Source organism: Pogona vitticeps, chromosome 5, assembly GCF_051106095.1.
Source record: "Pogona vitticeps strain Pit_001003342236 chromosome 5, PviZW2.1, whole genome shotgun sequence".
Taxonomy (NCBI): Eukaryota; Metazoa; Chordata; class Lepidosauria; order Squamata; family Agamidae; genus Pogona; species Pogona vitticeps.
In genome coordinates this window covers 118,666,541-118,692,923 of record NC_135787.1, presented here as the reverse complement: position 1 = coordinate 118,692,923, position 26,383 = coordinate 118,666,541, and the positions used below count along the sequence as shown (strand labels likewise).

Genomic DNA, 26,383 nt, shown 5'->3' with positions numbered 1-26,383 from the left:
TAACAGTCATGTGTAAATTTTGGGTTCTAAGGTGACCGGTGTGATGAGTGCTCCAGTGGGTTCTATGGGAATCCAAAGACAGCAGGGGGCCAATGTCTCCCATGCTCCTGTAATGATAATATTGATCCAGAAGATCCAGACTCATGTAAGGCAGATACTGGAGAGTGCTTAAAATGCCTATACAACACATCTGGACCAAGCTGTGAATTCTGCAAACCTGGCTACTTTGGATCAGCACTTTTAAGGACCTGCAGAGGTAAGCAAGCAGCCTCTCCAGTTCACCTTGCAGTCTGGAACAGGCTCCTGAAAGCTAAAGGAAAAAAAAACAACACCCATGTTTTAGAGAGTAGGTGAATATATAGGATCAAAGTGGATGTTATGTTTAGCCCTTATAAAAAAGTAGAGCTCCATTACGTGGTGAAAACTTTCTCCTAGCATAAACTTCTCTCACTTCCGTGTCTCTCATCCCAGTGTGCTCTGTTTTGTGATTGGTCATTGAAAGATAAACATGGGCTTAATTTGCCAGCCTTATTGCCAAACCATTTATCTCTGTGGGAACTGCATTGTGGGAAGAAGAATGTGCTATGTGCTGGTACCCATTTCTCTACTAGTAGTTCGATTCACAAACTGAATATTGGGAGCTCCAAAGAAGAGGAATGACAACAAAAACCAGACCTTAGCTTGGTCAACTGGACGGGCAATTCTGGTAATTAAGTTCAGTTTTGAACGAACTATATTTGAGAAGCAGTGAAAGATTCAACTAGATCTATGTGGATTCGTTCTTGAGGTGCAGGTCTCAAGAGACGAAAAGATTTGGATGAAGTGTAGTTGGAGATCTGCATGAATGAGTTACTGAAAAGCATGAAGAGAAAGTAGAAGGGGGCTACTAACAGAACCTCAATTTCAATCATGTCCATAACTATAATTCTTTCCCCCACTCCACCCCCAGAATGTAACTGCAACCCTTTGGGTGTGAACCCAGCAGAATGCCCTTCCGGAGACGGTCTTTGTATGTGTGATCAGACGACAGGGGCATGCCCTTGTTTGCCTAATGTGATGGGCTCCATGTGTGACCAGTGTTCTCCGGGTTACTGGAATATGGTCCAAGGAATTGGATGTCAAATCTGCGGCTGCAATCCGAAACATTCCCAGAACAACCTATGTGATCAGGCAAGATTATGAAATTATTCATCAATATATTCGTTATAATGCACTTCTTGAGGATTCTTTCCAATCCAGTCCCCCCCACACCAATGAGAAGAGTCAGTATGGATATGAGAGAGATAAATTTATATTTCAAAGCAAAAGAGAATGAAAAGTGGCAAGACGGCTTTTCTAGATGCTGTAAAATGCATGGGTGCAGAAAAATCTAAATATGAAGACTTTTTTCTTAGTGGCATTGACTTGAGCTGTTTTTCATGGCCCTGGGAGAATCAGGCTACATTACCACCTCTTTGTACACACACTCAGTGGTGAAGGCGCCATTCCCCTGTAGCACCATCCCATGTCTAAGCAAATAGAGAGTAGTGTGGATCAAGCCGCCTTATAGCCAGGATGCACTGTATGTTCTCATCCTAGTCAAGTACCAGTTGGGTTGGAATGTGCAATAGTACGCACATGGGCCATTTAATAAACATGCACTCCCAAGGAAGTGACTCTCACAGATGAGGTGGGGGGACAACACCATTTTGTATCTTCTGTGTGCATAACCAGAATGGCCATATTGCCATGTGGGAGTTTTAAGGTTAAACTTGTAAACCGCTCAGAGTAGTTATATACTGTCCTAAATGGGACAGTATATAAATAAAATAAAATAAAATAAAATAAAATAAAATAAAATAAAATAAAATAAATAAAGACTGCTCAGAATGACAAGTAACTATCTCTACTTGGTTCCACAGTCCTATAGTAAGCTACAGCCAGCTATAGACGGGTACTATATGACTTCATCATGTGAGCGTATGCTTGTGAGGGAGAGAGAGAACATAAGTGCCAAACATTTAAGCTGTGAGGCAGAGGCAGACCATTAATCAGGAGCAGTCCCAAGTCTCCTGATACCATCTCCATAGTCAGATCTGCTGTGTAGAGCACGATTCTGCTACCTTTAGTTCATTGGTGGTGATGGGCCCCAAGGTAGTCTTAGAGCCAGGCCTTGTGAGAAGACTGGGAAATGGCCTGTACTGGTTTATGACAACAGCAGTAGCAGTGTGGCTGCTACAGCCTCTTTCTCCCCAACTTCATCCTCATTCTTCTTCATGAATGGGGGCAAGTGCAGTCACAGCTGCAACTTACCTGGTATGGGGAGCTCTATGTGGAGCATGGCCGGCTCAAGTACAGAAAAATGGTGCCAACACAGAACTAAGTTTGCAATTCAATTAGCCAATAGGCATTTGAAGAAAAAAGGAAGAGGGTCTTTCTTTTTACTATAGACTCTTTTTGCAGTTCACAGGCCAATGTTCATGTAAACCAGGCTATATGGGAAGACGCTGTGATATATGTGATGAAAATACTTTCGGTGAATCTCAGATCAATAGTACTTGTAAGTAAGATGAAATTTGTTGGTCCTAACATTATAGTAAGTTTTTTTAAAAAAATGCTCATATTGTTGTTTTAATTAGGAAACAATTTCTGTTTTAGTACAATTATCAATTATTTGATTGATTGATTGATTGATTGATTGATTTAATTTGTGTACTGCCCATTCAGTGAAAAAACACTGCTCCAGGCAGTTTACCACAAAATTAAAATACCCTAAGCAACCCAACTGACAAATGATAAAATTAAACTCTAATAGAAACATTAACCCAGGACATTAACCCAGCGAGGGGGTGCCCTCAAGAAAGGCCCCTATGCCAAAGCCATGCTGGGGATGAAGCTGGTGCTCCCCTACCAGCTGAAAGGGCTCGAATGGGACGCTGAGCATCTGACCAACCAGGAACAATGCTACTGCTACTGCGGGGGCCCCGGAGAGTGAGTCAGTTGTGCCCCAGTTGTGTCGGGGGTGAACGACGGGATGGGGAAGGGGGGGCCTGAATCAGAAGAACTTCATCTACCACAAAGCAGGGAGGGGAGCATGTCCAGGCGGCTAGTGAGGAAGAGGAAGGAAGGGGGACTCGGAGACTGTGGCTTGGGGCTCCCTGCCTCTCCCTTCCGCAGCTGCGCCAGGTTCTAGGTCCGACTGGATTCTTCAGCCAGACCAGTTCTGATCTCAGCCTGTGGGAGCTGAAGTGGGGAACAACAACAGCCACTCTTAGTGGCCTTCATAGACCTTATAAAAGCATTTGATCTGGTTAGCAGGGATGGCCTTGTCTCCTTAACATCATCAGATCTTTCCATGAGGGAATGAAAGGCACTGCAGTTTTCAAAGGCTCAACATCAGACCCCTTTAACATCCGAAGCGGAGTGAAACAGGGCTGTGTCCTCGCACCAACACTTTTTGGGATCTTTTTTGCTGTTATGCTGAAGCATGCCTTTGGAACTGCAACCGAGGGTGTCTATCGCCGGACTAGATCAGATGGAAAGCTCTTTAATCTCTCTAGATTGAGAGTGAAGAGCAAAGTACAACTGAAATGCATGCAGGACTTGCTCTTCGCAGATGATCTGCTGAAGACCTCCAACAACTCATGAATCGTTTCAGGAAGGCCTGCCAAGACTTTGGACTAACAATCAGCCTGAAGAAGACACAAGTCATGGGCCAGAGCGTGGACTCACCTCCTTCTATTACCATCTCCAAGGTACACAAAGTCATGAACTTTGTGTACCTTGGTTCAACCCTCTCTGACACCCTCTCTCTGGATGTTGAGCTGGATAAATGCATTGGCAAAGCAGCCACGATGTTCTCTAGACTCACAAAGAGAGTATGGCTCAATAAGAAGCTGACGACACATACGAAGATCCAGGTCTATAGAGCCTGTGTCCTAAGCACACTCCTGTACTGCATTAAGTCCTGGACCCTTTGTGCACGGCAGGAGAGGAAGCTGAACACGTTCCATGTGCTTTGCCGCCGACGCATTTTTGGTATCACCTGGCAGGACAAAGTCCCAAACAGAGTACTCCTAGAACGAGCTGGAATTTTCAGCATGAATACACTACTGAAACAGCGACGTCTACGTTGGCTTGCTCACGTCGTGAGAATGGCTGATGGTCGGATTCCAAAGGATCTCCTTTATGGAGAATTAGTTCAGGGAAAGCGCCCCAGAGGGAGACCACAGCTGCGATACAAGGACATCTGCAAGCGAGATCTGAAGGCCTTAGGAATGGACCACAACAGATGGGAAACCCTGACATCTGAGCGTTCAGCCTGGAGGCAGGCACTGCATCATGGCCTCTCCCAATATGAAGAGACCCTTGCCCAGCAGGCTGAGGCAAAGAGGAAGTCACAAAAGCAGCAAAACCAGGGAGCTGGACAGGGGACAGATTGGATTTGTCTTCAATGTGGAAGGGACTGTCACTCTCGAATTGGCCTCCTCAGCCACACTAGACGCTTTTCCAAGTCCTCCATACAGAGCACATTACCATAGTCTTTCGAGACTGAAGGATGCCTAAACTAAAAAAATAGAAACAACAAAAATAATAGAAGGCAGCAACAGTAAAGCATATGGCAACAACGGGGGTAAAATAATACAAATAAGGGTAATTATTGCAAATTATTGGTGGTGTTGGGGCCCCAGGCAGTCTTAGAGCAATTATTGCTTTAATTGTGGAAGAACTTTCTTTCCTATTTCATGACATATAAATCTTTGTTAGCTGGTAGCAAAAGTGACGGCTTATTGTTTTTGTCCCACCAGCATGTAAGTGTAACACGCATGGAACTCTGAAGCCTGAGTGTGATGAAGACACTGGAGTGTGCAACTGCCGCACTGGAGTCACTGGAAGATCCTGCGATCAGTGTGCCCGAGGTTATAGCCAAGAGTTTCCTTCCTGTTCCCGCTGCCATGTTTGTTTTGATCAGTGGGATAATATAATTACTATCCTCACTCAGAAAATCCAGAAGTTAATGAAGTTTGCTGCAACACATGGAGACAAGAAGGCAGTGCCTGGCTGTGATATAGACTTCAAAGGCCACGAAGATACGATTTCTCAAATAGAAATGATTTTAAGAAGCCCTGTCTTGTCATCAGAGGTACTTTCGGACCTTAAGAAGGATCATGACCGTATTCGGTAAAATTTGTTTCCTAAAATAGAATGTTGCTCAGTCGGTCATCATGTGACACAATTATTGCATGCATATTTTACTGTGGATCTGGTGAAATCTTAGCATAGGAATGAACAGTGGGAAGCCTGTCCTTCAATTTAATCTCTGAAGACTTTGTATATGACTCTGAACATGGATCTTTGTCCCAAGGAACTTGTCCTCCCTTTCATAAACACATTACTATGACCTTCAGCCATGGTCACCTGAACCAAGGTACAAAGAGTTCTCTAAGAGTTAAATCAGGTAACACAGATAGCATGTGATTAAAAGCAGGAACTTCTTAAGTGCTGAAAGATGTCTGATTGTCACAGTGGGGTAAACACAGGCTTCATCTGCATGCTAAGGCATATAGATTTGCCAGAACGGAGTCTCTGTGCTTTCAGCTTTTCTTAACAAGCTACCTGTATCACTTGACTCTCCTTTACTGTGTATAGCATCAGTGGGTTCAGCAGAGCACTTTGCCTATTTCATACCTCAGTTCCCCCTTCACTATGCTCAAAGAAGTGGGAGGGAACACATAAGGTACCTAAAGGAAGATCTTTGCTGAAGATTCTGCTCCTGGAAACCTGATGCCCAGCATGGTGGGGCAAATGCTTGGGCCGATGGCAGCTAATGTTGGCTCTCCTATTATGAAAAATAAATGTTTTAAAATGTTTTTAAAAGTCTGGGCAGAATCTTCTTGGTGAAAAATGTTATGTTATGTATCAAAGGCATACTGTTCTGTGCAACCTTTCATTTGTGGTTGCGCAAACTGGAGGTGGTCCCATTGGGAGATGTGGGGTTTCTGCATGCACAAATGGGGTAATACCCCATTCAACCCCTTTGCACCAAGAAGAAACAACCACCTGAGCAATGGAGTGCAGAGTATGCAGTAAAACCAGGAGGATTCTGCCCTTTACATATTGACCTAACATTCTGGAGAGATATACTGTGTGCAAATGGGCAAATAGTTAACATAACCATTTTCTTTTAATGGGAATGATGGATGAAAGTCAAGAGGCTGAAATTATTTGCATATAGGTTAGATGCTAAATCTAGATAAAAGAGGCTATTCTGAGCCCCAAATCTTAGGTAAGTACTTATTGTTCTTTTTAGACAAAAGGTTTCCCAAATGTATCAGCAACCTGACATTTTGGATCAATTTCCTGACCTAAGCAGCATGATAGAAGATATAAGAAAGGATGCTGACCATCTATCAGAAACCCTGCAAAAAAGAAGCGAGCTATATCATAGGATTAATTACATGCAACTCCAAGGTGAGAAAACCTGGAAATACATTTTGTAAAATTAGAATTCAAACATGGGGTTGTACTGCAGAGGTTGTAGACTTTTTGGATTTTTGCTTTAAATTTAGGAATGCAGCTTATATTGTCCATGGTGCTAGAAAGGGCATCTAGCCCACTGTTTGGTCCCCTGCAAGAATGGGCTGATTCACTCTTAAAGCTGGCAATGAGATGATGCCTTTGTTGGAGTGAAAGAGCCCACCCCCAGAGCCCCTTTCAAGGGCTTCTGCCTTTTTGGTGGGAGTCAGATCACACTGGTTGGGATTACTTCCAGCACCTATGATCACTGAAACCAATCCAAAGCAAAATGTCCAGTTTGAATTTGCCAGTATCGTAAAATCTCTTAATAAGTGAGCCACTTCAGGATATTGGCAAATCAATCACTTCCTCTACTCCTCAGCCAAAAAAGAAAAGAAACAAAATCTGTCTAGCATATGGTGGCCTCAGCTAAAATGAGGACAGCAGATAATAAAAAAAAGAAAAACACTGTATGACAGGTTTAGTGCCACATTGAGTTTCACCCTAAGCTGGTCCTTAGAGAAGAAGCCACATATTTTAGTGGGGGTTTATCCTGAATATGTGCAGTTGAAATATGTTAGCTGCTCCATTTAAGCAACTATGTATTGAATTCAGATTTGCTCAACAAAATAAGGAATTATTATCAAATGACACTGTCCGCTGGAGAGAGAATTAATGGAACCAAGGCTATCATAACCCATGGAGCTAAAACCAGGAGCATGGTAACAGCCATGTTAGAGGATCTGACCCCAAAAGAAAGCATTGTATTGCATCAGCTGAAGATGCTCAAGACTTCAGATATTCAAAATCTAAATGAAAAGGTAAGATTCTGAGTTGTGGGGGGGAAAAACTAGTTTACGGTTCAGAATGAAAACACAGTGCCATTAGCTAGTTTGTTAGAATAGGATATGGTTTATACATTATATATAGTACATGCCTTTTATTTCAAGTTATTGTATAAGCTGCAAGGGGCACATAGCTGTAGGTTAATTTAAAAGATCTTGAAGTGATAAAAGGCGGGTATAAATTTAAAACATTTGAAATCAACCCATAAACTAGCCTTCCAAAACCTGTTTCCTTTCAAATCTGTTGGACTAGTTCCCATTATCCCCAAACAGCAGGGCCACTTCCTAGCCAGCACAACCTAAAGCTGCAAGGTCCTAGGCACTGTCTTGAAAATGAGCCCTATTAAAATCAATCAGATGGCTATGGACATAAGATTAACTCGGGTGGCATCAGATGGGGAAATAGCACATATTTTGGACTGCTTGTGGCGTGGCTCGATGCGAACTATTTCCAAGGGATGATCCATGTCCAAGTTGAACCTTTTTGGTCCAGTGACAGGGCCACCTTTTTTTTTTGACTGGGCTTGAGCAATTCCTGCATGGACAGAATGGTCACTTTAATGGAGATCGGTCCTAAACAAGCAACCCTTTTCAACGTGGACACGATCCTTTCTTGCTGTCTGGTTGCACCCTTAATTTCAATATGTCTACCCTAGTATTAGTAAGCCTGGAACCAATTCAGTGGGATGTCTTCACTAGTAAATATGGTCCACACCAGGATATAAAAGTAAAAAGCCTCTCTAGTTTCTACTGGTAGGCTGCATTATAAATACATGTTTAAGGTAATGTATTTACAAGAGCAAAAAAGAATGTCATGCCTATATGCCGATTAGTGACCAGAAACTGACTAGCATTTGTGCAAGATTTGCAAAACTTGCTACAGAGCATCTCAGGGGTGCTGTGGTGTTTGACCAGGCACACTCCCTGCCATCTCATCAGTTAGCAGTAATTAGCTGTAGACATTTAGGCATATTGTATGTAAATACTAGCAGAATTCTGACCTGTGTCTTTTACTTGGTTTTTTACTCTCTGCTCTGGAGAGGGAGTCTTTTTTACTTTTTAAAAAAAGATGAGCAAGAAAAATTCAAGGGGTATTGTGGGAGGGCTCTCCAAGTTCTATGGATGGGGCTATGCGACCACCAGACCTCTGGAGCTTGTCCACTCCATTCCAGACTCCATTTCAGACTCCGACTATGTGTCTGTCACTGTCAATCTTCTTCTGCCACAACAGAGTGTAGAGGTATCCTGGGGTGAGTTTCAGGAACCAGTTAATCCCCTCTCCTATTGTTCTTTTGCAGAGGCTATAATTTGTGGTGGAAAAATAGCACACAGAATTTATCTTCGATAGATTTCTTTTATTGCCTCGTGGCATCTGTGCCTCTGTTTCCATGCAGATCTGTGGAGTGCCAGGAGACCTGCCTTGTGTTGTGGCAGTCTGTGGTGGGGCTTTATGTCAAGACAACCAAGGAAACAAACATTGTGGTGGTCCAAACTGTAATGGAGCACTCCCTCTTTCTACCAATGCCATTGGGAAAGCTGGTCAAGCAGCCACGTTATTAAAAAATGTGACCAGTCAACTGAAAGGAGCTGAAAATAAGGTACAGCAATTACAAATATTTCAGTATTGTCCTATTTATCTCAGATAAGGACTTTGAGGATCCCAAGACTTTACAGACTTCATATTGTATGGAAGAAAGATTAGAATTATCCCCATTTAACAGATGGAAGACTAAGGCTGAGGAAGGAAGGAAGGAAGGAAGGAAGGAAGGAAGGAAGGAAGGAAGGAAAAAGTTATTTGTCTATATTATTTAGCAAGTCCACTGTGAAAGGATTTGGGCTAGAAATTTAAATCCTTGCTTGTTTTGCTGTTAGATATAGAGGGGGTTATTTTTCTGTTGGTCTTGAGCATGTTGCTTCTACAAGAATTTGTTTTTTGCAAATAATACAGATAACAGGTATTATGCAGACCTATGACTGCTGATATTTATTTATTTATTGAACTTTAATACCACTCAGTTAGTGCAAGATGATATTCTGATGCTTTACTTCATGAACGTTTAAGAATAAGAAGCATTGGGTTAGTTGTTTATTTCCTTTTGAATATTTACCCAAACGTCTCGTTATTTGTTTCACTCTTATTATGGAAGTCAGTAATATTGGGGGGCTTTAAAATTCCTTTTTGAGGTGTGACCTTTTGTTGTCAAACATGGGACATTTTGCAGCCCCTCCAAGGTCAGACAAGAGCCCTAATTTAGAAAAGCCCAAAAATATGCCGTGGGATCGGAGAAGGTTTACAGTACTGTATTTCATTTCCAGGAATTCCTCTTATTGCTGATACTGATCCACTCTATCTCTTTAATCATGCCGATTCTCATACAATAGTCTTGGAAGTTCTAATAATGGACTGGAAGGTCCCATTTTAAAGACAGAGGGCCTAGTTCCTAGGGGCAAGAATATCCCCATGGCTACTCCTCATTGGTTATGTCCATGCTGTGCTAGCCCTGTAAGAATGGAGGGGGTTGCATGGGAAGAATTGTGCTGAGTGACAGTGTCCATCAGTCTGCATATCCTCTGTGCTACATTAATTCTCACATGATCCAGCCTGAAGTCACGTGGTTCCTCCACCATGACATTACCACGGCAATCAAGGGAACAGCTTTTGGAATTTAACAGCCATGATTTCTGGTGCACTAGACATGCGATTAAGAAAACAGCTGGGTTCGCAATTATTTTGATTGTTAAACCAGAAAACTGCTGGGTTTACAATTATTTTAAAACTGCTGTGTTTATACTTAGAGTATTTTGATTCTTAAATATCTCTTTGTCTCAGTACAGGATAAAATTTGGATTCTAGATAGGACAAGAATTAGGTTGAAGAAACCCGTTTGGTTTAGGATAACTACTGCTGCCAAAAATCATTGTCTATGACTAGATTTTAAAGTTGCCAATCTTATTTACTCATGACAGGCTCAGGGTTAGAATGTAACATCCGATCAGAGTTAGAAAAAAATAGATAGGATTCTAACTCCTTCAGATTAAATATATTTAGGAAAAATTAGAGAACCAAATCAGTTAAGATTAAGAGACATTTGTTTGGGCTTGATCACACCTGGCAAAAGAACGACAGTTATACCGATATGGCCATTTTTTAAGATCATTTCATAAACTTCCAAGCACATGATGCACAGCCACATCAACTCATTTTCCCAACCAATGGTTTATTTCCAGTTTATTTCCCCTTCACCAGGAGGTTTGTGTTATTTTGTACCGATAATGAATTGCTTAGTTTCTTATTGTTTCAGCCTGTGTGAATGTAGCTGTCAATTTATTTCCTTTGCAAAGAGATTGTGTTTCTGGGTGCCGTGGCCACTTTATGGCCACTGTGGTTGTACCATTTTTTTCTTTTAGAGATACAGTATATAGACAAATCTGCAGTAACAGCCACTGATGCTAGCAAAAACAGCATGAATACTGTATATTGGTCAGAAGGAGACAGCTCGAAGGACAAAGCCTTCCCTCCTCCCTTGCAGGTGAAAGAAGGATTGAGCAGAGGCATTTCCAGCTTTGAAGTGTAAAGAAAAAAGTGTTATATCGCCACGTATTTTTTTAAAAAAACTCTGCTCTTCATGATACTTCACAAGTCTTTCAAATCATGCTTCCTCCTCCCAAAGATGTGCAAAAGACTTGCAAAGTATCGTGCTGTCAATTTATTTCCTTTGCAAAGGGGTCAGGTTAAGGAGGGAAGGGAAAATGGGAGGAGAACAGAAGGCTTGGATCTCTCTATTGCACTTTCCATATATCACTTTTGTTTTTTAAAAAAAGGACAAGAGGGGGCATTATTGTCCCAAAGAACAGTAGAGAAAATGAATCGATACAAAATTAGGAGCAGTGTAGCCTTTTATAATGGTTAAAACAGAAAGAAATGAATCGATACATTTAAAACCAGTCTGAACACCCCACTGGTATATATACCAGGTAACCATATATATATAAGAACCCCAGTTATACCAATACATCTATATATAGGTACAATAGATGTATTGGTATAACTGGGGTTCTTTTCTCATGTGTGTTTGAGCCTTTAATTAAGCAGAATGTATCTGTAATATACACTCACAGATTGAAAATATTAGAAAAATGACTGAAGATAATAAGAAGAAAGCCTTACAGATAAATAGACAGCTGGAGAAAAATAAAGATCAATTAGAAAGAGAAGGAGAAAATGTGAAAGAGCTTATCAAGAGGCTGAAGAACTTCCTTTTAGGTAAATATACTGTTACCTTCTGTTTTCTTCTATTCGCAGTATAGTTGCAGGTTCATATGACTGATTATAGGAATCCTGTTTGTACATGCTTTGTAAAATAGAAAAAAAATGTACACATTTAGGCAAGTAGACGTGATATTCAGCATTAGCTAAAATATTTAGCATTAGCTAAATATTCAGAGTACTTTGAAGTTATCTCACATACCTGTAAGGAATTTGGTGTGCTTTTAACGTTGTAAGCAGAGTACAAGACAGAAAAACGTACTTCTAGTAGAGATAGGCATGAACCTCATTTTGGAGGTTCCTGCCAGTTTGTACGTGTGGCACCACAGGTGCTGTGTGCTGCCTTTCCCTGCCCTCTCCATCTGAATCCCCCACTCAACAACTGGTGTGCACTCCTCTCCAGCTGTTCAACCAGTCCCCGGCAGGAGCACCGGCTTCCCTGCCCCCCACTTGGCTGATTGCCTACTTAGACAAGGAGGCAGGACAGGCAGACTTATGCTCCTGCCAGGGACTGGTCAAAGAGGAGGACAGGAAAGGAGTGTGTACTGGCTGGTGAGTGGGTCATTGGCCAGGGAGGCAGAGGACGGAACGCATGGCACATATGATGCTGCGCATACAAATTGGCACAAACCTCTGAACCTCATGCCCATCTCTAGCTTCTAGCAAGCCTTCTAAATCCGCAGTTTGACTCCCATAAGAAATAAAACCCAGCATTTATTTGTTAATGTTACAAATCTGATTATATCCCATTGTTCTGTGAGTTATTAACTCTGTAAGACATTTTGATTTTATTATTCAACCATGGGTTTAAAGGTTAATGATGACTCAAGATGTTTTGTTTCCTGAAGCAGAACAGCAAATTATGGCCCCTTTGCCAAGTCCAGGTGTACAGTACCCAAGACTAACTGTGACATTATGACACAGGAGGCAGAAAATTCCACAAGTGCTTCTCTCCTTCCCCGGGAGTAACAACCCAACAATTGCAAAGTACTATCATGCCATCCCAAATTCGCCACCTGCGGGTACTGCCTAGTGTTAGAATTTATTTATATAATTTAATTTAATTTAATTTAATTTATAAGCTCCCCATTAGTACATGGCACTCTTCTCTGTGGTGAACATAGCGGCGAAATCCAAAATCAAAAAATATAATAAAAACAAAATAAAATGATACAGTTATAAAGTCATAAAATTTACAAACTAGTAAAACTCCTAGTAGATGATCGTGTCCTCCATGCCTGATCTCCTCACTTGAACCCTTTTTTTTCTCTTTGGCTGCCCTGCCTCTCTGAGGACCACACAAGATGGCATGTTAAAGAGCTACGAGTAGGATCTCAGCTACAACGGGTTAGGATGAGGACCCAGTATGAATCAGGCTCGTGGCGCTATGGCAAAACTAGTGGTTTTTTTCCCTTGTAATTTCTAACAAGAATTTTCCCCTGAAGTTGCTGGATTTTAGGCACCACGAGATGCATGCCTCTTGTTGCTTTATTAGGCAAACTTTTATTACAAAAAACCAAACCAAACCAAAAACAGAAATGTAGTGGTGTACTGGAAAACCTTTGAGAAAGCACAGACCTTACGCAGTTCTCTCCCCAATTTTCTAAGAGGAGAGTGCCCCTCCAGAGGACATTGAAAAGGTTGCCAATTATGTCTTGGGCATCAATGTGTCAGGGACTCCCCAAGAACTGATACAAGTGCTGGAGAGCCTGAAGGGTCTTATGACACGTTGCGACGACTCAGCAACATATGTGAATGAGCTAAATAAGCAAGTGGAAGAGGCAGAGGAACTTCTGCTGAGAGCACAAGAAACTGAGTAAGTACAATATTCTCTTAAATAATACCTGTAATGTGAAAAACAGGTCTATGTTGTAGAAAACTATACTTTTTTCCTGTCTGCCTTCATTTACATGAGGAAGTGCAATCAAATGCCTGCATGTTTTCTCTTGTCTTTACTGCGAGAATGACTTTTCAGTCAGCCTATAGGTAGACCAATAGGAACGGAGTTGTCTGAATGGTTTGTACATTTTCATTCATAATCATATTCTTATTTACCCCTTCTTCCCCATTCTCACAATTTATATTTTGATAGTAAGCTTCCTGGAGCAAAGACATGACTTTTTGTTTGATTGTTCATTTATTTGTAAAGTTCCACGTATTGAGGAACCACTAATAATGATTATTATGGTTATGATGACTATGTGCCATCAAGTCAATTCCGACTTACAGTGACCCTTTCTAGGTAGAGGGTACTCAGAATTTACTGTTCCCCTTTTCTGGGGGCATTCTGGGACTGTGCAGCTTCCCCATATCCACAGCAGCTGGCTCTTTTGGGATGCACGCTGGGGAACTGAACTCTAGTTCCACAGCTAAATAATTCTATAATGATAGGTTTTAAAAGAGTGTCTGTCTGTCTGTCTTTCTCCAGAATAGCTCCAAACCCATGAAAAGTAAATATCTGAAACGTGGTGTTGAAAACTAAGGGGATTCTAGAGGAACAGAACTTGCAGTTAACTTGTTTTTAAAATACAGTACATCATAGTGATTGATTTTACTTAATTAAAATAGGATTGTTGCTTCCTGCTGTGTCAGCTTTAGCCACTAGATACCAGCCTATCCAATGTAGAGGCACCAACTGGCTTCACAGGACCCCCAGGCAGCTACATGTGGACCTTTTCTTTGCAAGGTCCCTGAATTTTCCACAGTATTGGGGTAGAGGCCAGAATCCTATCACCCTTTGCCTAAGGTTTGAGTAACATACCATGGCTACTCGCAGCTAGTTGTACTGGGTGTGTCTTAGCCATGAGCCTGGTCACATGTCGAATGAACGACAAGTATGTATCCTAGCACATCAGCTGTTACTTTTTGCAAGTTATGCAAACTTAGTGAACACGAATAAGTTTCTGGCTGGAGGGAGATTTGAGAGACCTGTTGCTTGGTGAGGGTGGGAGGACAGGAAAAGATTAAATGAGCAATGAATGGGCTAGACCCTAGGTTCTTAACCTTTGTTACTCGGATGTTTTTGAACTGGAACTCCCAGAAACCCCAGCCAGCACAGTTGGTAGTGAAGGCTTCTGGGAGTTGCAGTCCAAAACTCCTGAGTAACCCAAGGTTAAGAACCAGTGGGCTAGACCACCGAGGGGGAAATGAGTGGGGAAGAGAGAAGGAGAAGGAACTGCAGAGGGCAAGAAGAAAAGCATGAAGGGGAGGACTTCAAACTCATGCAAGGCTGGTATAGACTGGATGAGTACAGGGCTGAATGGAGAGAAAGACCAATGAAAAAAGAAATGAGAGGAGAATCCATAATGATCACTGGTTTGTGGGGAGGGAGACTATGGGATTTCTATCACAGACAAATCTGCTACAGGTTGAATGAGTACCAGATTACAGGTAGAGAAAGATTAGAAAGAACAGAATTGGGGGAAGGAGACCCCCAAAACAGCACCAAATTGAGGGGGAGGACTAACAGATTTTTAGCCTTGCTAATGGTAGTAAATATGCTGGCAGTAGTTTTCTTGAATTTCTGAAGATGCAGAATTTTTTAAATACTTAGGAATACAACAAAAGCTCTTCTAAACCCTGATGAATTGATAATCAACTTAGACGAAGTGGAGAAAATTCAAGGCCAAACCAGGGAAGACTTTGCAAAACTGAATGAGAAAATAGAAGGATCTAGAACAAAAATATCCCAGGTATTCTAACAAATTTTGCAATTATTTTAATGTTGAAAGCCAACGTATGTGCATGCAGAAATACATCAGTAGTATTTTTCTCATATTCTGACTTCTTACTTCAGTTGGCTTGAACTTGATAACAAAGCATTCACCTTCCTTGAAATGTTTTTGATGTATTTCTGTTTCATCAGCTTTTGAAAATAACAGAGTTGTTCTTCCTTGTGCCCTTTCATATGTTATATTTGCAAAGCATGACATGAATGCCAATAATTATTTTATGTTTAAAATATTCCTCTTTTATCAAAGCTATTTTTAAAGTTTTGAGTCTCGTCATAACAGCATGGTGCATCAGATTCCACACATACCATCTTCACTCTTTAGTTTAGTTAATTTAAGCTAATTATTTAACACTTGATCTCAACACTGTTAATGAGTGTCATCTGTGGTATTAAACATATGTAAATTCATGCAGGTTCTTGGAATCGTGCAACTTTTGGGAACTTTTATCCATGGCACCAGTGCATCATAGCAACTTTGTCCTACTACCTCTGGAGAATTATATTTAATGCCAAAGGGAAAAAATAGTATTTACACACTTTGAGGAACAACTTGGTTGCGATTTCTTTGAGTTACAATCTATATAAACTGTAGTTATATACTTTATAGAGCCTGTGTCCTGAGCACACTCCTGTACTGCAGTGAGTCCTGGACCCTTTGTGCACAGCAGGAGAGGAAGCTGAATACCTTCCATATACGTTGTCTCCGACGCATATTTGGAATCACCTGGCAGGACAAAGTTCCAAATAGAGTAGTCCTAGAACGAGCCGAGATTTTTAGCATGTATACATTACTGAAACAGCGCCATCTACGTTGGCTCGGACATGTCGTGAGAATGGTTGATGGTCAGATTCCAAAAGATCTCCTGTATGGAGAATTAGTGCAGGGAAACCGCCCCAGAGGGAGACCACAGCTGCAATACAAGGACATCTGCAAGCGGGATCTGAAGGCCTTAGGAATGGACCTCAACAGATGGGAAACCTTGACATCTGAGCGTTCAGCCTGGAGGCAGGCGGTGCATTATGGCCTCTCCCAATTTGAAGAGACCCTTGTCCAGCAGGCCGAGGCAAAGAAGCAGTCCCCAAACAAGCAAAACCAATGAGCTGGACAGGGGACAGATTGGATTTGTCTTCAATGTGGAAGAGATTGTCACTCTCGAGGCTGTTCTAAGACCTCCGTACAGAGCACGATACCATAGTCTCTCGAGACTGAAGGATGCCTACAGATATAAATTGTAACAGGAAAATAAACTAGCTGATATGCGACAACCAAACTGAGGGCCTGGTTCTGCTGACAATAAGAATTAGAATATGCCATGGTTCAATTGAAATCAATCCTGAATCAATCTACAGTCACGTAGTATTTAATTTGCTGTTTCTGTTCACCTGTGTTAAATTTTTATGTGTTGCTTTTTAAGTGAGGAGGGAAACACACACATGCAGCTCAGTGCCATAGGATCTGGCAGATGCACATGTGCAAGTGCATACACTCATGCATGCACAGAAGAGGAGAGACAGATTTAGAGCTACCTGAAGTGCGAGAGTGGTTTCTCCCCCCTGGATGCAGGAAACACAGACCCTCTGCCTTGAGAGCGAGCCAGTGGGAAAAGAGGAGGAGCAGGAGGAACCACTATGCCCTTGGGGCTCCAATTTCTGGGGAAACTCTCCCTATGGAGAGTTTCACCCGAGCTCCAAACTTCTTCAATACCTGGAAGAGGAAGAGAGGGAGGAGCAAATGCAACATTCATCCATCCCCTCCAACTGCTCTTTAGAGGTGCAAAAACATTAATTCACATGATTTCTATATGTAGGACCATCCCAAACCTTAAAACATGGGTCCCAGGCATGCCTTAGATTAGTAGTCTGTGAGCACAGATGGGATCTATGATTTGATGGTGGTTTGGGGAGGATCTCATATAAAAGTAATTCGAAATCATGAAATAACCTCTTCCTTCTCGTCCTCCCCCTCTCTTCCTCCCTCCTTCCCTCCCACTATCCCAAACAAATGAGTCTCCCTCTCTGCCAAGCTGAAAGTTCGCTTGCAGCAGCTGGCAGACAAAGGGCCTTCCTCCTACTCACTTCTTTTCTCTCCTTGGCAGAGGAGAGACTCAGCACACACACAAACTAGCACAGTGACATAGAAATGGGGAGCAATTTTCTCCAACCGAGGAGTGTACATGGGGCAAGTCAATTCATATCACATCAGCTCCCAAATAAATGAACCTTGGGCAGAGGAGCAGAAAAACTCACTCCCCCATCAATTACTCAACACATGCACGAATCTCATGTAAACACCCAAGTTTAAATTGATGTAAAACATGCTAGTCTTGATTTAAATTGGGGGGGGGGAAGGGTTGAGTAGTGGGATTCGGCTCTTATGCATACTAAACAAGTAGAACAACCAAACATTTAATAAATTATAAATTCATACACTGGGCTTAAATATGTGGTGAAATGGCCTTACTGATTGCACTTCCTGTTGGCATTCAGAGTACAGATGGGCACGAATCTTGATTTGGAGGTTTTGCTGATTTGTGCACCATGTGTTCCCTTCTTTCATATTCCTGGCCAGATTCTTCCCCACCCCACCCCCACTGGCTGGTGTGTGCTCCTCTCCTCCTCCTCTTAAGCTGTTTGACCAATCTCTGGCAGGAACATGGGCTTCCCTGCCCTGCCTTTTTGACTGATCACTCACTCAGACAAAGAGGCAGAACAGATGAACCTGTGCTCCTCAAAGAGGAGGAGGAGAACAGCAGGGGAGGGGATTTGGCGGGGAGGGGATTTGGCTAGGGAGATGGGGGAAAGGAATCCTGAAGCGGTCTCACCCCAAAACATTTTCCCTCAAGCCTTGTCAATCACCACCCCTCTCTGCCTCGAGGCCACAGGCTTTCCTCCAGTGACGTCAAGGACTCATCCTCCCCCCCCTTTCCCCCAGTGACGCCTCTGCTCTTTCCAGGGCTTTACCTCTCTCACCCACACCCCACCTCCAATGGCTCAGTGTGGCGTGGGAAGGGAGGCAGCTAATTGCGCCCCCTCCCCCCGCTCATTGCTAGTCACCTGGCCCCTCCTCCTTCATTCATCTCAGGCCAGCAGCAAACGGTTCTACGAACCAACAGTACATTTAGGAATTGGTTCTATAGAACCAGTGTGAACCGGCTGAATCCCACCTCTGAAGGAATCTCTGAACTGAGGTTCATGCTCATCTCTAATTGAGAGCATCTGAGGGAATTTGGGTGCAGCTGCATTGGTCTGGCAGGGCCCAGGTGGCTAGGCTGAGGGTGTTGAGGAAGTGCTGGCATTGGACCTAGGCAAATAGGGGTTTCTGAGGGTGCTTGTAGGAGAGAAAAAAGAATGGTTGACAAAGGGGCTGCAAGATTAGAAGAAAGAAACCTGTTTCACAGAGGTTTGTTCTTCATTTCATTGTGTTACCATGGCACAAAGAGGAAAGTAGAGTCAACACATTTACACCCATAGCCTGATGCTCTGCTTAGTTTTTTCTCACTTCCTCTTCCAGATCTATCTTTTGAACTGTTTTTGAACTATTTTTACCTCAACATTAAAAAAAGGCTGTGGGCTTGTAGAGGAGACTAAAAGCACTACAAATGGGAGCCTGGCAACAATCCTGCCTGTTGACATTTTTGGGACGGGACAAGATTGTGTTTAGAGACAATCTCTGTCCCCGGGAGCAATTGGTCATTTGGTGATGTGTATTTCATGGGGCTTAGGATCTGGAGGTGGGGGGGGACAGAGGATCCCATCCTTACTAAAATATGTACTTGTACAAACTTTACAGTCTGCTTTATGCATCTAGGGAAGTAGGGTGTTACTTAGAAGAGCTGATATCACAATTGGCTGGTTATATTTATGAGTTTCTGCCCTGAACTCGTATCTTATTGCATAATCTATCTTCTAGTACTGCTTATAAATATTCTGTTCATCATTATTATCATATTTCTGCAGACTAGGAACCAAACAAGCAGGACTGATGCTGAATTACAGAACTTCTCAGAAAAACAGTCTGAGATGGAAGAGGAAGTAACTTCCCTGAAGACTAAAATGCAGATGAATAGGAACCAAGTCACAAATGCAAGATCAGAGGCAGAAAAAGCACAGAATCAAGCCATATCAACAAATAAGGTAACATATCTCTGTTACATGAAGAAAAAAGCAGAAAATGAATACTCCTGATTAAAAGTGTGGTAATTTACTTGCATTTGTTTACTCTTTTTAGACTCCAGTGCACAGAAATATAGTGGCCATTACAGCTGCATTCCTATACACAGTCATTAAGGATTCAGTCCATTTGAGATCACTGGAACTTCTGAATACTCCAAACTAAATAAATGACTGAGTACAGTTAATCAGAGCCTTTAATAACCACAGGTGTGGCTAGGATTGGAGAGAATCTGCAGGATGTCATTCCTTTATTACAGTCCAACTTCCCCCCTCCCCTTTATAGCCATCCTTACATTGAATGAGATCAGTTATTACACAACTGGAACCTGAGATTATTGCACAACCAAATAAGGAAGGGGAGCCTGAGCCACACAACTCTTGTCATCACTGGCTAGCTTACAACAAAATTACTGTCAAGGCATACTTAGAACAGACCAGCATCCCTGCCAGAATAAAACACTTGCTATATAAGTGTTGTTTTCTCCTTTTCTGTTTCTCTCAGAATCTTACTTGGTGCATTCTTTTTGTTAGGAAGTAGAAAGTCAAACTTGATGATTAAATGAAACATGTTTAATAAAAGCAAAACAAAAGGTTTGCAAGACTCAGAGGTCTGTCAATGTGATCTCTCATGGACTATAATTCAGTTCCTCTGAAGAAGTGCATTGCAGTTCACAGAAGCTCACACAAAAAAATAAATCTCTCAGGGTTTAAAGTGGCACGGTGCAGTTGTTCATGTTTTGTTTTTGATATACTGTATATGCAGCAGCAGACCAACATGGCTGCCTCTTTGTAAACAAAACTTGAGGCTTTTTTCTCCTGTTGTTGCTTGCCTTCTCAATGGGCAAATATGGTCCAATGGATTGCTTGTTGTTTCAGGATTTTGCTGATCTTAAAATAGAGTATGCCAATTTGCAAGAGAAACTCAAAACCAAAGGCCTGTCGTTGGCAACCTTAGAGAAACTGAACCAGCTTAAAAAAGAGGCAGAAGAACTGATTCAAGAAACAGAAGAGAAAGCAAAAAGAATATCAGGTATAGAATGTATCAGGTATAGAACATAATTTATATCAGGTATAAATTACTCATACACAGAGTGATGCACAGACACTTTGCATGACATGAATGTTGTCAGTACAGTAATGCTGCATTGATGTGTGGCTGTATCTGCCTGCTTTTTTGGCTTGAATAATAGACTACTAGACTTGCCTGGACAACAGGTGACATGGTTAAACGCACCATATCCCAGCCACATACCATCTATCTGGATTTGGTGTTCTTTAGTAACTGTATTTATTTCAAATGTACAAGTTGAGCCTGTATGGAGATGAAGCTTAAAGCAGTTGAACTCACAATTAGATCTGGTACTTTTGTTCTAGATACTTAAGGGACACAACCAACAGCCTCCAACGATACTGTTACCTATTCAGAGCTGAACAGGGCATGGTACAGTGGGGTCTCTACTTAAGAACTTAATCCGTATTGGAAGGTGGTTCTCAAGTTGAAAACTTCTTATGTTGAATCTGCATTTCCCATAGGAATGCATTGAAAACCATTTAATCCGTATCTGCTCTTTTCCGTCCATAGAAACTACAGTGGAACCTCTACTTAAGAAATTAATCCGTATTGAAATGGTGTTCTTAAGTTGAAACATTCTTAAGTTGAAGCAAATTTTCCCATAGGAATGCATTGAAAACCGATTAATCCGTTCCAGCTGTTTTTTGTTCTTATGTAGCGGCACGTTCGTACAGTACGTTGAAGCATCAATTCCCATAGGAACTAATGCAAAGCCAGTTAATCCGTACTCTACCACTAGGGGGAGATTTTTTTTTTAACCTAAGATGACCTAAGGTTAAAAAAAGAGCAGGAAAGGTTTTTTTTCCGTTCTTATCTTGGATCTCCGTTCTCAAGTAGAAACAAGATTTAACGAATGGAGCTGTTCTTAAGTTGGATTGTTCTTAAGTAGGGACGTTCTTAAGTAGAGACCCCACTGTACTAGTTGTCTTCCAAGGTCCTTTCCAACTCCACACTGCTGTAACACTGTAATCGAGCAGAGGTTCCTTGGCTGGCAAGCTAATACGAAAGGGTACCTACCCTCAAGACAGAAAGCTTCAAAGCTACTTTTGTAAAGTGTACCAGAGTCGTTAGGATTTGGTTGACTGATGGTTCCTCACCACTTTATTTTTTTTTATTTCAGGTTTAGAAAAGAAAATACAAGATCTGAATCAAATTAAACAAGATAAGGCCGACCAGTTGAAACAACTGGAGGACCAGGTCATAGCTATCAAAAATGAAATCACCGAGCAGGCAAATAAATATGCGACATGCAAAAGTTAAAGTCTAAAGTAACCAGAATGAGCTTTCTATAATTAGAAACACTGGACAAATTGGATTACTCTGATAACACTAAGGTGGTGTTTTATGGCTTATTGCAAGGTGGTTTTTAATGGTTTACTGTAAATACATGGAAGAATATATCCTTTCTGATTAAAGCATACATACAGAACTAGGCAGCATCTGTATAAAAATGAGGTATCTAGAGGTATTCTAGAAGTGAAGGCTAATATCTAAAAATCCTGTTGTATCATTTTAATTGTTTTTTTAAATTTCACTATTAAAGCTGTGTCAGTTTTGCACAAGTCTATTGACAATTGTGCTATTTCTCTCATTCACTTCCTGAGCATGAAAATCAAATTATATTCCACTATTGAATATATTTATTCATTAGCTCACCACCTCTCATATTCTGCTATTTACTGTTCCATACATGAAACGGTTGTCATGTGTATCTCTGGAAGGGAGGAGCATTTGCAGGGTAACTTGTGCAAATAAAGATTTTAGTGCCTTCTGTGGCTGCAGACAAACTTGCTGGCTTTGTTGTGCTTATTTACAAGCACTATATAATCTGCTTTTAATGTAAGGTTGAAGTGAATTATGGTGTTATGATTGGATAGCCTATGATGTAGGCAGAAACTTATTTCTATACATACTAGTTCAACTAAAAACGAGGTCAATCATACAGTACGTTCTATTTATATCAGTACAATACAAATACAGCACAGTTGTTTTGAAATATTAGTCTTAAAAGAGGGCCATGGATTCTCTGTTCTCAGAAAAAAGTGCATGTCTCCACAGTATACAGCTTAGGGTCTAGTGACACCCTAAGTAAGATAGCTCTGTGGTTTGGTAGAGGTTGGGAGTTTGATTCCCCACTGTGCCTCCTTGACAAGGGCCAGACTCAAAGATCCATAGGGTCCCTTCCAGTTCTATAGTTCTAAGTGTACTACCATGTTTCCCTGAAAATAAGACAGGGTCTTATATTAATTTTTGCTCGAAAAATGCATTAGGATTTTTTTTCATGTACAACAATTACATTTATTCAAATACAGTCATGTCATCTTCTTCTGGTTGCTGCACAGTGGTGTAGGGCGGGGTTTCCCTTAACTGGGTCTTATTTTGGGGGTAGGTCTTATAATCTGAGCATCCTGAAAAATCATACTAGGGCTTATTTTCAGGTTAGGTCTTATTTTCAGGGAAATAGGGTATTGAAGCACTATTACATGGTTGTTTTCTAGACTGGCATTTTGCTGGCATGAGAATTCAGTGGTGCTGTTCAGTTGCATTGCCTGCAAAGTTACGGGCAAATTTTCATCACGTACAATGTTGTTCTTGTTGTTTAGTGGTTAAGTTGTGTCTGACTCTTCATGACCCCATGGACCAGAGCACGCCAATAGCTCATCACGTACAGTAGATGGCAGCAAATGGTTATTTAAAAATTCATTCTCACACACTCTTTCCAAAAAAATTGCTTTTATCACCAGTTTTCAGAGAAGTTGCTATTTTATTCTCTTTCATCATGTATAACAAAAGAAAAGCAAAAGTACAGAATTTTGGGGATGTAGATTACATCCTGGCATGGCAATTGTAGTTAATGATCTGGTTAAATTGATCCAGGAAGTATCTTGTTTTTATTGAATCAACTTCTGATTCAGAGACTAGACTCAATGCCTATACATTAGACTTTAGAGAAAAAACATATTTACATTTTCAGTAAGCTGAGAATTCTTGGTCTTTATTAAAGACTTTGGACACACACTGGAATTTGTGTATGTAGCTTACCTATATAAGGTGCCTACATTTTTTCCACTTTTTACCTCACCTGAGGAAGAGGTAGCTCATACATTCCTTGGTACAGAGGGTAAGGGCATATGTATGATGCTCCGTGTCCCACTGTCTCTAGGAAGAAACATGGAATTTAAGAATACGTCTTACATGAACAATATTCACCACTTCCTATTACCTCCTCATTTCTGCTTTACTAGCTAATGTGGTAAAATCATGTTAATCTGAATTATTGTATATCATATGGATGATATCATAGATACTATTCACACCCTTCACATGGGTGCTTATGTAGGGGGGTGCTTACAACCTTCAGAAAATGTTGTAAGCACACAAACACCCTGATATAAAGGGTAGTTGCATTCATTAATGGGTTAAATAACAAATATTCACCCTCATACATATAGACATCATTGCCTTGTTTTCATGTCCTCTACTTGTGCTCCTCACACTACACATTGCTCCTCACACTGGACAAGTTAACACTTTTAAAGGTACAAACATGAAACTACATCCATTTAATGTGATAATAGAGCCCCTTCCAGCTCTGCAGTTCAAAAAGGATGGATGGATTAAATAAAACACATTTATAGTATATTGAGACAATAACAGCTGGAGCTTCTATTTATACTGACACGTTTTTCTTTTCCAAATATGTAATCTATTATTAATTAATTGTAATTAACTTTATTTTAATCATGTGTCATCAAGTGCATTCCAACCTATGGCAGTACTCCCAGTGTTTTCTCCGTTTAAAGCACACAGAAACAGTTTGCTGGTCTGTCCTTCTGGTGCCTCTCTGGGACTGTGCAGCTTGCTCAAAAAAGCATAGGTGGCAGGACAGATAACCCATCAGCCATCGATGCTCTTGTTGACCTTCACTGGTCCTTCTTTCAGGACGTAAATGGAGATTCAACCTCTGAGCCTCTGGCTATGCAGAGAGACACTCCAACTCAAATGGTTCACTTATATATTGTCCCAGAACGGCGCATAGCACAATACTATTAGAACAATTGAGTAATAAAATAATTCACATAAATGATAAAAAAAATAAAAATTAGCAACAAACTGAAGCCTGTTAGTTGTTGTGGGTTTTTCGGGCTCTTTGGCAGTGTTCTGAAGGTTGTTCTTCCTAACGTTTCACCAGTTTTTGTGGCCGGCATCTTCAGAGGACAGGAGTCAGAACTTTTGTCTGTGCTCTGGTGCAGTTTTGTGGGATAGTTGAGTATTTATAGCTGTGGGGTCAGCTTTTGTCCTTTTCAGGAGATTGGGTGATTATGGTGATCAGCGTGTTTTTTATTGTGGGTGTATTGTTGTAATAAGGGGGACAGATGATCTGTCACTGTGATTGATGGGTGTCGTTAGCTGAAGCCTAATGATGCATTACCATATAATGGACAAACTCCACTTGCATAAAGTTACACTGGCATAAACCAGATTTCACACTGGAAATATTTAATTTAAACTAATGAAATGTTTTCTATTCCCTTTCAGTTTATGAGGCTCCCTAGGGCTCCTTCTTGCCCTGGAGAAGCCTTTGGGAGCCTCAGGAGCACTTAATAGTAAAAAATGTGTCACGAAATCACAGCTGGTGGTCTGAATCTCAGCAGTGTCCAGCAGCACCATTTTTTTACTACTGTTACAACTAGTCAGTAACTAGCATTGTTCACTCTGGCTGGTGGGGGTCCTTCATGTCCTCAGGCAATGATTGTTCACATCACTCACCACTTGATCTTTTTAACTGGACTTATCAGAGGTGGAATGTGGGGGCTTCTGTGCACAAAGCATGTGCTTCCCCCTTGAATTACATTCTCTGTCTCCACTCAGTGTGTTATGAACCATTACTGGGAACTTAACACCCAGCAAATGTGAGATTCTGCTGTGTTTTGCTAGTGATCACCACATTTTTTTCATGTTGCAACTGATTCTGTTTTTATCATATTTGACCCCCATCCCACGCCATTCTCTGCTCTCCGGCTCTCTTAAAGGTACATTTGAAATCCTAAATGGAAGAGGACTTTCTCTTTTGTTCACAGAATCATAGAATAGTGAAGGCTATTGAGTCCAATCCCCTGCTCAATGAAGGAATACAAATATAGTTAGGAAGTTTTTTCCTGATATCCAACCAAAATCTGGCTTCCTGTAGCTTGAGCTCATTGTTGTGTGTCCTGAGCTCTGGGATGAAAACAGATCCGACCTCTACTTTGTATGATAGCTTTCCAAGTATTAGAAAAGTGCTATCATATCTCCCCTCAAACTTCTTTTCTGAAGGCTAAACATACCAAATTATGTCAGTCTTTCCTCATAGGGCTTGGTTTCCAGCCCCCTGATCATCCTTGTTGCCATCCCCTGAACTTGTTCCAATTTGTTGCTCCCAGATTTTGGAACTCCCTCACATAGGAGGCCAGCCTGGCCCTGTCTTTGCTGTCCTTCCACAAGCAGGTGAAGACCTTTCTCTTCAGGCAAGCTTTCCTTGAGTGAATGGCTGCCTGAGTGGGCTTTTCAATGGACAGTTGTGCCTTTCTGCTTTGAATGGGTTTTTGCTGTTGCTTTTACTTACTGTCCTTTTGTGCAGCATTTTTTAACATCCTTTTTAGTATTTGTACACTTGCTGGTTTTTTAGCTTTAAATGTGGTCTTTTAATATTATAAGCCGTGTTGGGTCCTTCTTAAGGAGAAAGGCAGGCTTAAAGTCAACAAAGAAACAAACTAGCAGTTGTTCATGCTGGGTATTCACATAAAATGTCTGGGAGC

At 41.3% G+C, this 26,383-nt stretch overlaps 1 protein-coding gene across 1 annotated transcript in view; it reads left to right on the top strand.

Annotated features, from left to right (window-relative positions):
* Positions 1 to 22,372, top strand: part of LAMB4 (laminin subunit beta 4) — a 63,215-nt gene extending 40,843 nt beyond the window's left edge. The window contains exons 23-35 of the mRNA XM_073000648.2: positions 32 to 256; positions 950 to 1,170; positions 2,443 to 2,539; positions 4,788 to 5,160; positions 6,290 to 6,450; positions 7,111 to 7,316; positions 8,735 to 8,938; positions 11,460 to 11,604; positions 13,216 to 13,423; positions 15,161 to 15,299; positions 19,298 to 19,474; positions 20,390 to 20,543; positions 21,706 to 22,372. Of these exons, the coding sequence (XP_072856749.2) occupies positions 32 to 256; positions 950 to 1,170; positions 2,443 to 2,539; positions 4,788 to 5,160; positions 6,290 to 6,450; positions 7,111 to 7,316; positions 8,735 to 8,938; positions 11,460 to 11,604; positions 13,216 to 13,423; positions 15,161 to 15,299; positions 19,298 to 19,474; positions 20,390 to 20,543; positions 21,706 to 21,845 (2,450 nt within the window). The 3' untranslated portion in view covers positions 21,846 to 22,372. The remainder of the gene's footprint in view (positions 1 to 31; positions 257 to 949; positions 1,171 to 2,442; positions 2,540 to 4,787; positions 5,161 to 6,289; positions 6,451 to 7,110; positions 7,317 to 8,734; positions 8,939 to 11,459; positions 11,605 to 13,215; positions 13,424 to 15,160; positions 15,300 to 19,297; positions 19,475 to 20,389; positions 20,544 to 21,705) is intronic.
* The last annotated feature ends 4,011 nt before the right edge of the window (positions 22,373 to 26,383 follow it).